Below are 18,857 nucleotides of genomic sequence, written 5' to 3'. Positions count from 1 at the left end.
CAATTTAAAATGCTATTACCTCCACGGTATTACATAATCGTGAGGAATATTTAGGAGTGTATATTGCATTTATTTTAGTTTAACTTTGTGTTCAGTTTATTAAGTGCAGTTAATTGCACTGTGGACTATTGTATATTAAATATATTCTTTATCTCGATTTAAATATTTATTTAAGTGCAGTATCTCCACTGGGTGATACTGTATATTAATTACATGTATATACCACTAAGCTGTTTAGTGCACTGTTCAGTATCCTTTATTATTCAATCAACTGCACTTTTTCTCCCTATGCATTAATACTCTGGAACAGTGTACAATGATTTCTTTTTCTGTCAATCATTAATTCCCCCCCCCCCCCCATACATCTGCACTTTTATAAACTGTGCAATTTATTTTTTGGATAACAGATTTTTGTATAATAAGTAAAAACTTATGACTAATTCCATGACTCACTTGGGATTTAGTCCTTTATGTGCTTCAGCAGCATGTGATTGTGGAATTCTGTAAAATATATTATAGGGTGTCTATTCTACATAACCAATTGTAGGCGAAGGAAACAATGGAAAAGATGTTACACAGACACCTTTGGGAAATAAAAATAAAAATAAAAATTAATGGTGCTCATAAATCGCTGGTGAGGAAATGATTGAGAATTAAACAAATACTGTATATAGATTACATGTAGGAAAGAGTTTTCTGCTGCCACTATAGACCTTATCCATTGATCTCAGTTCTATATGAAGGAGAAAATTGGGAGAAAAGGATGTGAGGATGTTCACAGTTGGAGTGAAAAACAATAGAAAATAAATTCAGGTGCTTTTTAAGTCTACTGGAATACATTTTATACTCAAGGATAATAATGACAAGGGGGAAAAAAAGCAGAAATTAAATTTTCCATCTTTATTTCTTTAAAATAGCAGATATCAAAGATACTCTTAATATCAGTAGAAACAAACAAAATGACTATGAAAATACATCACAGGACGACAAGGATGACGTTTTTCTCCAAGTTAAAGCAGTTTAAAGGTTTGGAGACACCTGTAAAGCCGTACAATGTGTGTTTGTGTGAGATTTTGGGGGGGGCAACGACTTCTGTTCGGACTGCAAAGATGCTTCAGTCATGACTTCTTTAAAACATGAAAAGGAAAAAAGGAGATATAATAAGGCACAGTAAAACACACTGGAATTTGAAAGCCACTGACGATACAGTGAGGGATATAATACATAACGCAACAGGAAGCTGTCTCTAATCTTAACTGCAGCACCGGACAGCGTCCAATGTCCTGGTGAAACGAGCAGTTGTTGCACTCCCGGGCCGTAGCAGAATACGTTCAGTCATCCAGCACAAAAAAAATAAACGGGTCTAAAAATGCTTATAAGATCTTTCAGCTGGACCTCGTGACCTCTTTAATAAACAGAAACATGTCATAATGAATAAAAAGCAATATTTCCCCTTAGACATTATATCAGCGTTCACTATACCACCAACCTGTATGAGTTCAGAACACTGTATTAGGTTATAAGGCATGCACTCATAAAGAGAAAGAGAGAATTCTGTCAATGTTCTGTGTGTGTTTTTAATCTGTAGTCTGAAGACTGATGTCCCGAATAATAACATAATATACCCGGATAATAAAATAATAATAATATAACCCGAATACTATGCTTCATTTTCATACACACTGATGTATATATTACCCTGTTACTTTAAGCTGTTGCAACGACATACACCCAAGTTCTGGATTTGTACGAATAATATTTAACACTACTATCATTACTGACTGGAAATACTGGCTTTTACTCATTATTTCTGATAAGATTATTAATAAAGTGGTCACTCACTCATGCAAAAAAAAAAAGAAGACACATGCATATCCATCTGAATTTGGACCTGTTCCACCATTAAGTGCATTCAAGCAGGTGGGCTCCTGAATGACTGAAGTCCACAGAGCTTGGACTTTCACATTTTTGACAAAGCAGCACAGCAAAATAAAATAAAAAACAAAAAAACTCAGTAAGAATAAAAAGAGGAGGTTTATATGAAGTGCTGATTGTAATATTAAAAGCAAGAAGTGTATATATATATATATATATATATATATATATATATATATATATATATATATATATATATATATATATATATATATATATTACAAGTCTACTGACTCACATGAACTCAAGCTGTGGTTTAGTCAGAGACCTGAAACATGGGGTATGTGGATGCATTCAGGGAGAAAGCACTGAAATGTGTGTGTGTGTGTGTGTGTGTGAGAGAGAGACTTCTACAGTCTCAAGTCTGTGAGTAAGAGAAGGTATGGGATGTGTGCTGTACTTTGTGGGGAATAATGTTATAATAACATAGACTTTTCAGGGGAACTAATTGACTCGATTTCATGCTGGATCTGGCAGGAAAAAAAGAAAAAAAAAAAAGCATAGATTGGAATGAGCGGCAGGTGGAGTGCAGGGTGGAGAATTGGAGAGAAGGATAATAGAGGGAGAAAGGGGTGGGGTGAAGGCACTAGATTTCGTGTGAGGCTGGGTGGTGCTCAGAAAGCCCATTGGCCTGCATGTTGTTCTCGTTAAGGCGACGCACACGGTACATTTCGTAGTGAATGCTGCTGGTGATGTCCTTGATGTTCTGCATGTGGGTTCTGAAAACAACAACAGGAGAAACACACACACAAAAAAAAGAACAGACATTTTTTTACACAAGGACTCATCAACATTCAAAGTAACCATTACTGCTCTTCTCAATAGGATGAAGTGAATAAAGAGTGTGAGCTTCATGCACCTGATAAGGAGGTCCCGCAGGTAGGCAAACTCACAGTGAGCGATGTTCTCAACTGCACAGACAAACACACAGAGCAAGTTCTTTATATGACATGAAAAACATGCATGTCTCTAATAAATGTTCTTTCCTGCAAGTTGTCAGATTTGCCACTAGAGGGCAGGAGAAGCAAACGTCTTCGATTATTGATAATTCAACATCAAGAAAGCATGGACATGAAGCAACAGACTGGAAACTTCTGCAAACAAGAATGGAAGGAATTTTTTATAGAGAGTTTTGAAAGAGAACAGCGATACCACACCACAAATTGAAAATCGAAACACATAAAAGTATTAGGGCTCCTGACTACTTCCAGCCATTTGTGCTTCTTTCCCCAAACTTGGCACAAAGCTTGAGGAACACAATTGTATAGGATGAAACTTGGCATGAAACCTGGGAGACTCAAACCAGGAATTTTTTTGTTCATGTCACATCATGTACAGTAACTTACTAGTTTCAATAAAAGGTCACTTTGTGTCTGGAACAAAACGATGTACATGGGGCTGGTTTTTAAATCCAAATCTTTTATCTTTTAGCCCTGACCTACACCTTAGCTTACATATGTGCGATATGAATTCTGTCTGTGCAACTATTTGTTTTTGACTCTCTTTAGGGTTAATGTATACAGTCCTACCTGATAGCATTAGAACAGCAAGGCCAAATCTCTTGTTTTGACTGTACGAATTTCAGCATTGAAACAAAAGCAGTTTTTGGAAGCATTTACACACTCGCATCTGTTTTCAAAAGTTTCCTGCTTTCCTGAAAATTCCTCTTCAGAAGGTGAAATAGATTCCCTAACTGGGATAAGGTCTGGCCAGTCTAAAATCCTCCACTTTTCCCCCTGATTAAGTCCTTTGTTGTCTTGCTACATTATAAAGATCCTCCTAATTCGATTGAAAGTTTATTGCCGCAAACTGGCAGGCAGAACATTTCTGTAGACTTTTTTATTCATGCTGCTGCTTTCATCATTAAGTAATAATCCATAAGGATTACTCTACCAGGTAAGCAGCTATGCTAGCCCAAGCCATAAGCCATGCCCAATGCTTGTGCCATGGCTGTTTCATGGTTTGCTTTTCTTCCATAGACGGCCTCCCTGGTTTTCATGCGTGTTTATCTTTGCAAACCTCTTGTTTTGTAAACCACTCCATGCAACTGGGGATGGTTCCACATCTACAGCCAAAGATCCATGAAGCCGCTGAGCAACTCAAGAATGACTGATTCGGACTGTAATTGATATCAACAGTCTGCTACAATGGCTCAGGACCACAAGTTGTATGAAAAGTTCTCAATTTACACACCTATTACTGCACACCTCAACAATGGAACTGCAATGAATGGGCCACCCACATATGGACGGGTTCCCTGTTGAGTCTGGCTCCTCTCAAGGTTTCTTCTTCGCCACATTTTCAGCCACTGGCTCGCTCATCAGGGATAAACATTTGCACTTTATGTGGTGAGGACACTTACTAGTCCTTAGCCCTGTGTTTTCTGTTATATAGCTTTATGTTGTTTTATGTAGCACCAGGGTTCAGGAGGAACAATGTTTAATTTCACTGTGTACTGCGTCAGAATAAAAGCTTCTGGACTTGAAAGAAAAAAAAACGTCTAAACAATCCACTTACACATTCTTTAATATAACCTTATTACCGCTTTATCTGTGTAAAGCTGCTTTAGGACGATGTCTATTGTAAAAAGTGCTACACAAATAAAATTGAATTGAATTAAACAAATGCAGTCTTCACAGGTGAAACCCAAGATCGAAATGCGAGTAACAAGACGGCCCGAAAAATCGTTGGTTCCAAAAAAAAAATACAAAATGGTGCCATGTTGTTAGATAGTTCACACCTCATCTCATTCATATTTTGATCATAAACAAAAATCAATTTGTTTTTTTTATTTTTAGATTTGATTTATTGGGATTGTGCAGGGTACATGTAGAGAGCCAATAGAATGCAGGTAAGCAGAAGTGCATAAGTGGCCTATTTATAATAAATAACAATATGTTAAATAAGGGTATGGGTCCATAGTTACAGGGGTGAACGTGATTAATGTACAGTGTAATGTTTTTAGTGTATTGGGAAAAATAATGTGCCTTGCCATTCGCATACTTTTGGACTGGACTGTAAATCGTGAAAAAGCTGCTTAGATATGAGTCACTACCTTCTATGGTTCCCCATTTGGTTTTCCTTCCTAAGAGTCTCCTCCCATTGACCTGGTACTCTTGATCGCTCCCCACCACTGCGAATGGAATCATCTCCTGGAGCATCACAGGAAAAACACAACAATCATCGGTCTGCACTTTTACACTTTATATGAAACGGTATCCTCCATGTTCTCATACTTCTGTTCATCAAATTCAAATTTGATTAAATAAACCTGCACCAGGAGTCTGCACTTACTCTTATTTTCTCGTTGATCAGTCTGTCCTCTGTATCCTCGTCGAACTCTTTCTGTGGGTAGACGTCAATGTTGTTGGCCCTCAGTTCTTCCCTGATCTACAAAAACACAAATCAGATCAGAAAACACCACAGCAGACATACCCCATTTCCCTGAGGACACATTATATTCATATTGGATCAGTATTACACTAAGAAGTGGACTATATATAACTATAAATCACGAGGAGCTCTGGGATTTGAGTCTCAATCGGTCTCATCATACATTTCCACCGAATGCAGATGCACGCTTTTCCTCGGACAATGCCGTATTTGACTTTTCTTAATAAAAATTGTTTTAAATGCCCCCCAGGTAAAATACTGTATATACACTGACATGGTGGTAAACATTTTATTATAGGCTTTTCCCCTTAGTATGAAGACTTGCTCTTCTCTATCATCGACACATAAAGAGCATTAAATGAGAAGCTGTCATGAGAGCACAAGGCTCTGCTGAGTGTGCGTGTGTGGAGTGACGGGATCTCTTATTGTGTGTAACTATAGAAACCTCTCTCCTTATAACACCATGACTTGCAGAAGAATAGAACACTGAAGTGTATTCATTATAAACATATGCACTATATGGACAAAAGATCATAAACCCTTGATCATGGTTGGTCCCCATTTGCTGTAATTGTAACCTCCACTTTTCTGTAGAAGATTTTTTGTGAATTCTCTTTTCTGTGGAGATTTGTGATCATTCAGCTACAAGACCGTTAGTGATGTAAAGAATTCTGGGGTGCAGTCCGCATTCCAATTCATCAGCAGGGTTAAGGTCAAAGATCTATAGCAGGAGATCTTCCACTCCAACCCATGTAAAGCATATCTTCATGGAGCTGGGCAATCTGGAAAAGTTTTTGGGTCTGGAGAAAAATGATGTCTGAACAGAAAACTCTCAGCTGAGTAGCACCACTGGAAAGAATGCAGATGCATGTCTCCCTAAGTTTTCACTCCCAGGTCTTCCTCCCAGTGTACGGCAGCACTGATCATTAATGGGGAATCATAGGTCTTTCACGTGTGCTTTTCCCTCAAATCTCCCTTGTACACTCTCTCGCAAAATCTCTAATTTGCGCTTAATAGTGCAAAACAAACTTCCTTCGCACTAATAAACATACTTGGCTCACACAAACCACAAAGATGGATCCTAAAGATCCTGCCCATGAAAGTGAAGTATCTACTGGCCAATAAAGCAGCAAGCATTGATTTGAGCTTAAACCAGAAAAGCTCTACTGTATTTCCTGCTGCTGTGGAAGAAAGCTCGGCGGGATTCCTGAAAAACAGAGCGAAATATCTGCTGTCAAAGCATGGGTCCTCCTCTCCGAGTGAAGCTGGCCAGAACAAACACAACCAATGATTAACACTAAACACTACAACATTGAAGAGTGCAGGAACAATGAGCCACTTTCCTATCGGCATGCCACGTGTCAACTCGACACATCTGTACCATATCCACAGAGCTTCTTCATACGGGTTTTGGAATCCCGAAGCAAACAGGAAGTCCCTACTGGCTGATATTAAGGGGAACATGCACCAAGTAATGCATAAAACATCCCATGATAGCTGGGTTCTTGGAATGTAACTACGTGCTACTACACACAAACCAGGAAAACACAATCCTGAATGCATATAAAGATTTTTAAAAAATGTTAGTTTTAGTGAAAGGTCACTCTGTGAAAGGAACACAACACTATACATGGGGCTGCTTTTTAACCCGATTTTTTTAACCCTGACCTTCACCTCGTAGGAAAACACAATCCTAAAACCTTCCAAAAATAGTTGCACTGACACACACACACACACACACACACACACACACACACACACACACACACACACACACACACACACACACACACACACACACACACACAGCAGATATACTGTCTGAAGAACAAGCAGCAGTTTTTTATAATACAGAAATATCATCAAACAGAAAAAGTGAAGCTACTCACCTTTTTCTTGAAGAAGTCCCTCTCTTCTAGAGTCAAGGTGTCAGCCTTGGCAATAACCGGGACAATGTTCACCACTTTACTCAGACGTCTCATAAACTCCACGTCCAAAGGCCTCAGACTAAAAGAGAAGACAGAGTTGTATGAAATTACTGAAAAAGTCAGGTTTGCCACGGGTAACTTTTTAAATGATTTTTCTTTCAGGAGGTACATTTCAAAATATAGGTTTCTAAATGGTTCTTTGTCATGGTACAAGGTTCTGTGAAGAAGAACCATCCATGAACTGCACAGTGGAAGCCCAAAGTTTGCGGACAATTAACCACATTTGGCTTGAGCACTGACCTCAACTAACCCTCTTCAAGCGATCACTTCATACGGGGGTGGGGTGGGTGGGGGTCTTCTAAAGGGCTAAATAATACCAAAGAGTTCCAAACTGTAAATTATTCTAAAGGTTGACATTACTGAGACAGTTCTTTGGTGTGTTTTAAAGTGAAAAAACAAACAAAACGCCAAAGTTAAAATGTGGAGATATTTCACAAAGACTAAATGTTTTTTTGTGGGGGAGTGGTGGCTCCAGCGGTTAAGGCGCTGGGTTGCCGATCGGAAGGTCTGGGGTTCAAGCCCCAGTATCGCCAAGCTGCCACTCTTGGGCCCTTGAGCAAGGCCCTTAACCCTCTATGCTCCGGGGGTCCCTTACGAGGGAAATATCAAGATCCGTGACGTCGGAGTGACGTGGGGCCGCCTTCCCGTGGGCTCACCACCTGCAGGAGGGACCGTAAGGGACGGTGCTGTGAGGATTGGGCAGCAGTCGAAGGCGGGGGCCTGCTTAGACTGCTGCCCCCGCGACCCGGATTACGGATAAGCGGGAGAAAATGAATGAATGAATGAATAAATGTTTGTGGTCGACAGAGGGCAATTAAAATGACGGCGGAAACTTTCTAAAAAAAAAAAAAAAAAAAAAAAAAAAAAAAAAAAAAGATTAATGCGCTGGTCTCACGATACAAAAACGTGCCCCATTTTAAAGATGAGTCATGTTTATGACCAAGGATCAAAACTTGAGTGTCAGTCCATAAACATAGCTCAGATCTGCTGTGGTGTGTGTTAGGTGGAGCCAAAACAGTGACCTTTAAGAAACAGCAGAAAAGGCAGGGAAACTCCCTTTTTAATAAATTCAAACCAGTCTTTGGCCTGAACCAGGATGAGATGTGTATACTCTCTAAAGTCTGGGCTTTGGGTTTAAACACTGTGCTACCTATTTGAGGTGTTTGAAGCCAAACTGCAGCTGCACACACATCTGTAGCACTGCATAAACAACAATCAGCCTTTCATCACATTATACAAACACTCAAATGCCTGCAACTGACACACATCAAGGTGTGCGGCTCAAAAATCTCCTTCTGACACAAACCATGATGAGCGTGTCTGTATGGATTTGTGTGAACAGAAATGAAGGAGAAAACAAAAAAAAATTATTCTCCTCGAACCTTAAACACTTGCAAACAGAGTAAATGAGTAGATTGCTATAGCAACAGGAACAAAGAATATTCTGGAAGATGAAAAACAGGCCACGAAGTCTGCTGAGATACTGAGAAGACTCTGGTTTGGACATCACTGTCACTGCTGGCAGACTGTCAGAAGCTATTTCCTCCGGCAGAGCTACTTGATGAAAGGTATGTGTCGGTTTTTATCCTAAAGAGCTTTTGAAGCAAACACACACACACACAGTTGAGTAAAAATATCCTAAAAACTGTTTTCACAACATCTAAGGCACACAATTGTATAGGATGCCTTTGTACGTAGTAGCATAAAATGACAGGAACCTCAAACCTGTTCCAGCATGAAAACCCCCCTGTGCACTTGGCCAGCTCCATGAAGATATGCTTTACATGGGTTTGGAGTGAGGTGAGGAGGCCTGGTGCGCAGACAGCGTTACAAATCATACCAAAGGTGTTCAATAGGGTTGAGGTAAGAGCTCAACCACAAATGTGGTCAAGTGTCTACAAACTTGTCGATATAGTTCAGAGTTCCATTCTCCTGCATATCATGGCATCTCTCTCTCTCTCTCTCTCTCTCTCTCTCTCTCTCTCTCTCAATCTCTCTCTCTCTCTCTCAATCTCTCTCTCTCTCTCTCAATCTCTCTCTCTCTCTCTCTCTCTCTCTCTCTCTCAATCTCTCTCTCTCTCTCAATCTCTCTCTCTCTCTCAATCTCTCTCTCTCTCTGCTCCTGAGATTCCAGTGATCACTGTTCCTGCCGCTCCCCCCTCCTGTTCTCTTTGACTGGAGGCCACTCTGTGCAGCTTGGGACGGTTTCTCATCCACACCTTGGGTGGTTCCATGAAATTCCGGAGAAAGAACAGGCGCTTTGAGGATGGATTGGACTGTAGTTAATTTCAACAGTCTGCTACACTGACTCAGGACTACTTTTCGCTTCTGATCACCATCACTGCACCCCGCAACATTGTATATCTGCTATAAATGGACATTTGGGGCAACCCAGATGAGGATGGGTTCCCTCTTGAGTCTGGTTCCTCTCAAGGTTTCTTCCTTATGCCATCTCGGGGAGTTTTTTCTTGACACAGTCGCCACCGGCTCGCTCATCAGGGACAAACTTACTTATAGAGAACATCTTCACTTTTAAATCACCACATTATCTGTGTAAAGTTGCTTTGAGACAATGATCATTGTTAAAAGCGCAATACAAATAAAAATTAGTTCAATTCAATTGAACTCTTGGCAGAACCATGGGGCTACGCTTGTGCTCTCTAGACAGCTTCTTATTTGTTTCAGTGTTCTTCTCTTAGTATCTGCCTGATTCATCCCGATGACCTACATTTGGATGGGATTCCCTTCAATTGGACAGCACTCTGGATGCCTGAAGATGGTTCTACATAAACAGCTTAAAGATCCATGAAGTTACTGAGCAACTTGGATGGATTTGCACCTTAATTAATATCAACAGTCTGCTAAAATGGCATGAACAGTTCTGCATTTTATCATCCATCACTGAACAGTACACCTCAACACGATGAAACTGTAATGAATGGACATTATGTGCCACCCAGAAGAGGATGAGTTTCCGTTTAAGTCTGGTTCCTCTCAAGGTTTTTTCCTCATGTCATCTCATTAGGGCATGCTTTCTGTAATGTAGTGGAGTAAAAAGTGAGAAATCCAATAACCAAATACTCATATAATGGATTCCGTCACTCCACAGTAGAAGTTGCTGCAGCATTTACACAGTGAAACGGACGCTTTAATTATTAAATTGTTTAATTTTCCCCACTCTTGGGGGGTTAGTAAGCAGGGTGTTCAAATGTGAGATCAAGTAATCAAAAGAAAAGTCTTCAAAACTAATATAGTAACAATATTAAGAGTTTTTTTTCCCAGGCTGTCACCCATGAACGTAAGAGGAAACAGGTAAAGTTTTGCATTTGGGTTTGCATGCACAGTACAGTAAATAAAAAAAAAAAAAAAAAAAAAAAAAAAAAAAAGAGTAAAGAAAGAGTACTGACCAATGTCCTGTGGGTGGGATAAAATATATGCAGCAGTGAACTCGTGAGTCAGGGATTCGCTTCTTCCTGTTAATGTTGATCTCTTCCTGAAGGTATTGCTCATACTGCTCGTTAATGAACTTCATTATGGGCTGCCAGCTGTAAACAAGTAGAGCAAGCAAAAATAAACAAAAGTCATTTATAAAAAGGACAAGGATTGTAAGGGTTATTTGAATGTTTTTATTGATTTTTACCAGTTCTCATTGTTGATCTGATCCCCAAAGCCTGGTGTGTCTATGACGGTTAGCTTCATCCTTACGCCTTTCTCTTCAATATCTGCACAAAAGCAATTCGAACACTTTACAACCCAGCAGAATTATTTACTCAAAACATATGAAATCAGATGTAATGCAAATTGATTGTCTTTTATGGGCAAATTTAACCAATCACATAATTGCGTGATGGATTTATTCACATTCTTCATTACATTTAAAGCATTCTTGTGTGAGATTTCAATCCAACCCATTGATCATAGTTTATCTGCATCTTAAACAAGAGAAAGAAAATAAATTCATGGGAAAAAAAATAGAATAATGGGCCAAAATATACAGATTTTAATATTCTTAGCGAAAAACATTGGTCTGAACGATTGAAAGATTGTCTTATATTGTTGTTAAGGCCACTAAAAGCCATTTTAGGATTTTTTTTCATGTTTTCTAGCACAAGAGTGTACATGCTTTACCATGGCTGATGGACTTGATCTCAATAGTCTTAGGTATGCGTTCCTCAGCCGTTCCCATGACCGACTTTCGGCTGACTTTAGACTTGAAGAGGGTGTTCATCAGTGTGGACTTGCCCAAACCACTTTGACCTGCATGGACCACCCCACACACACACACACACACACACACACACACACACACACACACACACACACACACACACACACACACACACACACACACACACACACACACACACACACACTACCAATTGAAACTGCTCTTATCAAACAGCTTATGGAAACAAACCGGATAGGTTGCAAGTGTAACAGAGGCAGGAAGAGATAGCAAGCACACACATTAATAAAGTCAAAGACCTCAAAAATACACATGATAAGCAAGCATCCAAGGACCATACCTGATGCCTCAAAAAACACAAATAAAACTTTAGCCAGGCCCAATTACAGTTACAATCATGCTTTTCTAGTGCTGGAGTCTGTGGACTGATATATCTCTACCTTTTTATCTTTATTTCTCTAAAACGATTGTGTTTTTCAGACTATCAGCAAATTGCAGCCCATCATCCACACACTGGACTCTTTCAAGGCTGTTCTGGGAGAGGCTGTATGTATGAATTGGCAGGGTTGTGTCTTTGTAAGCTGGAGTACAGTCGGCTCACGTATACCGAAATGAACCCAGCTGACAGTTAATCATCTGTAAAAGTACAGTTGCCCTGCCCTCTTTTACAAACACTCGGGCCACTCCTCCCCACTCCCACAGATTTATTTCCAAAACGCATTTTCCCAAAAATATAGACATACATATGTAAGTTAACCCCAGTGAACTGTTTGCTAGCCAAGGACATTATAAACCCTGATGAATAACATAAAACAAGTGGATGTGCTGTTAGCTATGGGAAGGTAATTTCTTTGTACATTTGATTTAGAACAGTTCTCTCTCTCTTTGGATTGCAATTTTTAACTTTGTACACTGACTCTCACGCACATTACAATGAAAAATTTATAGAACCACAATTCCCCCCCCCCCTTATGTAAGCCTCAAACCCACATGCTGAACTTATACAAAATAAAAGCAAACATCTGTATAACACAGTATAATCACAGTTATTATGCAAATAGATGCCTGCATCCATTTAGCCAATCATGTGGGAGATGCACACTGCATCAATCCTTTCAGACAATGCCTAGATCCTGTCCCAAAAGTGTCATACCGCATATACGCTGCTACATCTGTAAATTTTTACAATGTTGTCAACAAATATTGAAAAATCTTCATATATATATATATATATATATATATATATATATATATATATATATATATATATATATATATATATATATATATGAAGATTTTTAAATATTTGACAATTGTGAAACGACAACATTGTAAAAATGTACAGATGTAGCAGCGTATATGCGGTATGACACTTTTGGGACAGGATCTAGGCATCTCCCAGCTTGTGAGATTGTGACCTTACTCTTGCCAGTGGTTGACAGAGTTCATTTGTCTCGGTGTTAGAGCGTGTATTTATTTATTTTTAGCTCCGCCCTCCACTCACAAACTGGAGCTTGTTCACGCACCTGCATTCATCCATGCGTTTGCTGCCACATACTGTACTTATATCTAGTAAAGTTTTCTTAGATTATGTACTGCAATTTGTTAATGTAACTAACAGTTAATTTTTCTGCCCCATACTGATCACTATTCTTTAAGACTTCTAGGTAGGCTAGGCAATCACTTGACTGTCACAATATTGTTAAGTTACAATGGGGTCATCGGAACGCATCTCCATAGTAACAGACAGACAGACAGACAGACAGCCTCCATCCATCCATAGTGTGTGTGTAAGAATAATGAAAAGAAAAAGGTTTAAGTGGGAGAAAAACGTGCACACAGTATGGCACCATCTAGGCACATCTAACAACATATAACTTCTTTGATTAGAACTCACCCACTACCATGATGTTAAGTTCGAAGCCCTGCTTCATGGCCTTCCTCCTCATCTGTTCTAAGATGGCATCGATCCCCACATAGCTGAAGTCCACACTTGGCCTCTCTGGGCATGCGGCCGGGGGCATTTCAGAGATCACCGGCTCTGCCATACTGCTGTTGCTGCTATTGTAACTGTGGCTGGAAATGTCCTCTGACCCTGAAGAGAGAAAACCAGATAAGTGTCACTATGCGAGCATTGAGAGTATGAAACGTACTGCAACACCACAAACTTTAAGGAAGCCTAACAACTATGTCATCCGAGCTGAAGGCCAAAATGAAACTTCACTTCTGACACTTGTGTCAGAGCTGAACAAAGTATTTATCTTATCCAGAGTCTGCACTGCGAGAACTTGACTGCTCCACACATGTATAGCAGATTAAAGAAACACAGGAAGTGATTAAACATGGACGTTTTGGCGAGGGCTTGATCTCTCCACTGTTCTTGCACTCAGTGATTTGTGTTCCACTGCTCACATTTGGTCCCAAGTTCTCCGTCCAAAAATTTTCTCATTCTTCCACCTGATGTAGGACTGATTTATGACAGGGGAGCTGGCTGATTTAACATTAAATAAAGATGTCTAGTCAAATCCATGAAGGTTATTCCTATTACATCATGAGTGGTGTATGCCAAACACAGACACACAACATGCAAGAGATGAAATGTAAGTTTTTCAGCTTTTCTCGGAGACGACCGTTTCATTGACGACCTTGTGGTACAGCTCAGATACTCAGGAGCCACTTTTAAATACATAAAAAATACCCTGAATAGGGGTTGCTGCTGTGTGGAGTTAACAGAAAGGAAACCACTTCCTGATGTTCTTTGATAACATTATAACTTACTGTACAGTAAAACTAATAAGCACCTCAGGTGCAAAGCTAAATACACTATATTGCCAAAGGTATAGGGACATGCGAATTTTCCAGACATATGCGGTTCTTTTCCAAACTGTTCGCACAAAGCCAACTCCATGAAGATATGCTTTACATGGATTGGAGTGGAATTTCTTCTCCAATACAGCTCTGACCTCAAGCCTATTGAACAAGTTTGAGATGAATTGGAACCTCATCTCACCTACATTAGTACCTGACTTAACTCCTGTGTGGCTGAATGAGCAAAATCTAGTGTAACAGCTTTCCAGAAGAGAGGAGGTTATAACAGCAGCAAATGGGGACTAAACATGGAATGGGATGTTCAAAACCCACAAATCAAGCTTATGCTCAGGTGTTCTCAAAGGTTTGGCTATATAATGCATATTTTGTTCTGCTTAATTGTTTGGTTGAAAGGTACTGTAGTGAACATCTATGTTGATACATCAAGACCAATTTTAACCCTTGGAAAATCCCTCTATTTACATAAAATAGCATCTCTAAAGAATGCCAACTATTCAGTTCGTATTAACAAATGCAGAACACTGAAACAGCTCTAAACATATGAAGACTGTAAAGCAACTTTCAAGACATAACTAGACGAAGACCCAGAAAAGACCCTGTTAAGACAGGAATGGCAGGGAAAAAAAAAAATAAATCCCCAGGCCCGTAACCTGAGCCACTGGCAGCCCTTCACACTTGGCACTCACTACTCAGAATCTCTGTCAGCTCCTCACAGAGCAGTTAGTTACAGCAGCCAACAAAACCATAGCAGTGGAGGGGGGAAAAAGAACCTCAGCAGTCTTATAATACAATACAGGACAGCACAGGTGAGCCGAGCCAGAATGTCAATCATCTACCAAATGTAGAACAGAGCCGAGAGCACAGCAGCAAGACGACAAGAGGACAAACATGCAGAGAGGAAGAATTAAAGGAAAGACTAGACTTTGACATCTACTGATAAATTAAATATTACAACTGTCGAAAGTTAGAAAAAACACTCATATTCAACATACAAGTCTATATGTTTGATTTACTGTAGAAGCGATAACGTAATAGAACAAGTGCATTAATTGAGAACTTCAATTTGAATTCCAGCTGGCACTACTGTCAGAGCCATGCTGTTCCTGAAAAAAATCACCAATAATCAACACCTGCTTACGTTAAAATGGAGAACTCCAAAGCAGTGTGCTTAAAGCGCTTCTTCAACATTGAATAATCAGAGAATGATGGATGCTGTGAAAATCTTAATTTGGATCATGGGCTCGATTACATGTGCTTTATTTTTGCACATGCAACATGCATATCATTCAAACTGTTAAGTGCACAGGTACACTACATGGCCTATGGTTTGTGGTGCTTTTAAACATCTCATTTAATCCCCACTTGCTGTTACGATAAGCTCCACTCATCTGGTAAAATGTTCCTCTAGATTTTGGAAACAAATGCGTTAATAAAGTCAGGTACTGATGAAGTGACTTGAGAAGAGCCTTGGCTGCAGTCAGCGTTCCGGTTTGAGGTTGGAAATTAGAGCTTTAAAGCAGGAGATCTTCCACTTTAACCCATGCAAAGCACAGGGGCATCACCTTCTGCATTAAAATTGCGTAATACACAGACAGCTAGCCTGGATTAAGCAATTAAGCCCTCTGGATATGAGACATACTATTTAAAAAAAAAAAGGAAAAAAAAAAAAAGAAGATTTCTGCATAAGAAACAACAGCAATAATTGTTTGGGTCAATTTCTGTTATAAGCCATTAGATAACCAGTGAAAGTGCCTACGCTTATTGTGCAGTTTTACATAGTTTGGCCAAAAGTTAAATAAAATTAAATGGGGAAAAAATGTGTATATTTTGTAATATAAAGTACATACCCATACTAACATCATTACACTACATAATTGTGTTTAATGTCAAAATAATCCACATTTTAAAAAATTGAAAGCATAGAGCCATATTTTTGCAGCTTGTTGGTAGAAGTTGTGGTCTAGAGAGCAGAATGAAACCGAAGAAAACCAGGGGAAAAAACCAAACAAACAAAAAAGTGATTCCAGTTGTTTAGATTCAACCTGATTGCTGACTTGCGATACAAAGTTCAGCTCCATGGCGATATTTAGTCCTAAACCACACCAGCAAGTCTGCATGACATTAAGGAAAATCTAGATGCATTGTAATACCAGTTTTTTTATTTAGTTATTTATTTTACAAATGGACCGAAATTAAAATTTCAAATAATTATTTTTTTTAGTTTGACTAAACTTTTCCAGGTGCTCATTCATACATTTTACAGGAGTTTTCATTACTGGCAAACTAATACATCGTTCACCAGGTGTTTCCAGTGTGTGTTGGAACCAGTGGTTCAAGGCTTTTTTTTTTTCATTATACTGTATGTACCGGCACTTCAAATAAACACCCAGTACACTGCTTCAGTCGTGTCTCATATGGACCGAAGAACATATTTCTTTGGCTACAAACCCAATAATAATAATATAATTTATTCAGGACAGTATACAGCTACTTCAACCTAACAGCTCATTTAATGTATATAATATTTACATACTGTTAATATAGAATATTATAAACATCTTTATACAATTCAATATTTAGGTAAAAGATAGTCCTGCTGTGAGGGGGTTAAACTGACCGCACATTTAGCTCTACAATTTGCAGAGGCTGTTGTCCTAATGGACGAATAATAAACCCTCATCATGTGTTATTTAAGTGGGACTAAACGCACAGATCACAATCACACACACACACACACACACACACACACACACACACACACACACACACACAGGATTTCTTGGCCTCAATGCACTTTTTCCAAATCAATACCATGCACTGCCCATGTGACAAACATCAGAAGACCAATGCTATCAATCAATGATCCCAAACTAGCAACACAAGCCTTCACTGCTACGAGAAAATTACTTTGGTGACAAGTCGTATTTGTTTTAGCTGGTTTCATGCAGCTGTGCATAGCGAGGAGTAGGTGTGGCTCAGCTATGGCATGAAATGTTTGGAATTGCTATATATATAAAAAAAAAAAAATGAATAAAGCATACACATTCAGATGCGACAATTTTTCAGATAAGGAAAAGGACCAAAATGAATATTTTTGTATTTATTAAGTTCAGTCACATTAAAGCAAAACAATTCATTTTGACCACTGCAGCTGAAAGCAGCTATTGGTTCTTCCCCAAAGCCGATTTTTTAAATTTATTTTTTAGTCCTCCCGCGCCATCAGGGACTTGTCGGGTTGGTATCTCAATGCCAACCCTCCTCCTTTCGCAGCCGGGCTTGGGGCAGTCCATAGCGGAGTACTTTATCCCCATTCCCACAACTGAGCACCCATGTGGGGTAAGGGCCTTGCTCAAAGGCCCAAGAGTGGTAGCCTTGCATGGCCAGGACTCAAACCCACAACCCCAGTATACAAAAGTCTAATGCCTTAACCACTAGTCCAACCCTGGCTTTGTTCTGTATGTTTTTAAGTTTAATAATAATTGTAACATTTTTACATTTTACACACAAATACGTGTACGGTTAAACCCCTAATATACACAAAACGTCATCGACACCTAAGCATAAGATTTGTATATGCCTTTTGAACATCCCATTCCACCTTCAACCCCTTTTTGCAGTTGTAATAAACTTCACTCTACCTGGAAGATGTTCCACTAGGTTTTGGAGTGTGTTTGTGAGCATTGTATTAGAATCTAACTGAACGCGCATTTACTGATTTAAAAAAATTATCAAAATGATTTGTCAATGGCTTAGCTTGCAAATGCAAAGCTTCAAATAAACACCTCAACAATATTTTATGTGATTTGAAGAAAATATTGAAAAAGTTTGCTGATATTAACATTGCTTATTGCTTATTTTTCAATGTGTGGTCATTTTCATGTAAATGTCTGATGAACATAACATGATGTCTGATTGGTCTGGATTGAAGTGAAATCTCTGTTTCTTCCTTATTCTTAATGATGTGTAATTGTTCCCCATATATTCAAGAAATATCTTTTGAACAAACCCAGGGCTTTATTCATAGGCACAGAGCTGCACGAGCCATGATTCATACTTTCCCCCTACTGCGGTTTTCCATGAGATGGCACACCTAGCTAATATCTCACATGGCCAACAAACTACTTCCTCCCCTCTCTGTTGCCTTCTATACTACAAACAGCCTCACTATGTTAAACCTCTCTAATACAAGTGCTTTTACACACAAAATGTCCAGGCAGCAGTATTATACTGTGGAGGTCTGCACTGTTATAGATTCTGAACAGAATCAGTTTTGGCTTGTGTAAGAAGTTACAGTATCTCGACGACATCAGGGTCTCTCAACGGTGTAACATGTATACTTTTGTATCAACGGTTGCTTTTCTTTAAAATGCAAGCTGGAATGTGGCATAAACACAGTACAGGTAGTCCTCTACATACGATAGAGACACGTTATGACGACCCCATCGTAAGTCAAAAATATCGTAAGTTGAAGACTGTGACAGCCTTTCCTGCTTCATGTTCCACCAAAACCCTGGTGCTACATTAAA

The 18,857-nt window shown here is 39.2% G+C and overlaps 1 protein-coding gene and 1 long non-coding RNA gene across 7 annotated transcripts in view; one reads left to right on the top strand and one right to left on the bottom strand.

Annotated features, from left to right (window-relative positions):
- Positions 1–2,126: 2,126 nt before the first annotated feature.
- septin9a (septin 9a) overlaps positions 2,127–18,857 on the bottom strand; it is an 85,653-nt gene continuing 68,922 nt past the window's right edge. For 5 of the 6 annotated variants that reach the window (XM_083565854.1, XM_083565855.1, XM_083565858.1 and 2 more), the window contains 9 exons: positions 13,400–13,597; positions 11,445–11,573; positions 10,957–11,038; positions 10,724–10,861; positions 7,218–7,335; positions 5,230–5,325; positions 4,991–5,087; positions 2,795–2,846; positions 2,127–2,654 (listed from right to left, as the gene is read on the bottom strand). In XM_083565854.1, coding sequence (XP_083421980.1) covers positions 2,522–2,654; positions 2,795–2,846; positions 4,991–5,087; positions 5,230–5,325; positions 7,218–7,335; positions 10,724–10,861; positions 10,957–11,038; positions 11,445–11,573; positions 13,400–13,597 — 1,043 coding nt within the window. In that variant the 3' untranslated portion in view covers positions 2,127–2,521. The remainder of the gene's footprint in view (positions 2,655–2,794; positions 2,847–4,990; positions 5,088–5,229; positions 5,326–7,217; positions 7,336–10,723; positions 10,862–10,956; positions 11,039–11,444; positions 11,574–13,399; positions 13,598–18,857) is intronic. The other variant, XM_083565859.1, reaches the window with a different exon arrangement.
- Positions 2,854–5,558, top strand: LOC310739788. Its single transcript, XR_014537486.1, has 2 exons — positions 2,854–4,796; positions 4,843–5,558. It is a non-coding gene; the product is annotated as an uncharacterized lncRNA (long non-coding RNA).

The sequence above is a fragment of the Silurus aristotelis genome (genome assembly GCF_946808225.1).
Source record: "Silurus aristotelis genome assembly, chromosome: 17".
NCBI classification, from domain to species: Eukaryota; Metazoa; Chordata; class Actinopteri; order Siluriformes; family Siluridae; genus Silurus; species Silurus aristotelis.
This window is presented reverse-complemented; position numbering and strand designations above follow the sequence as displayed.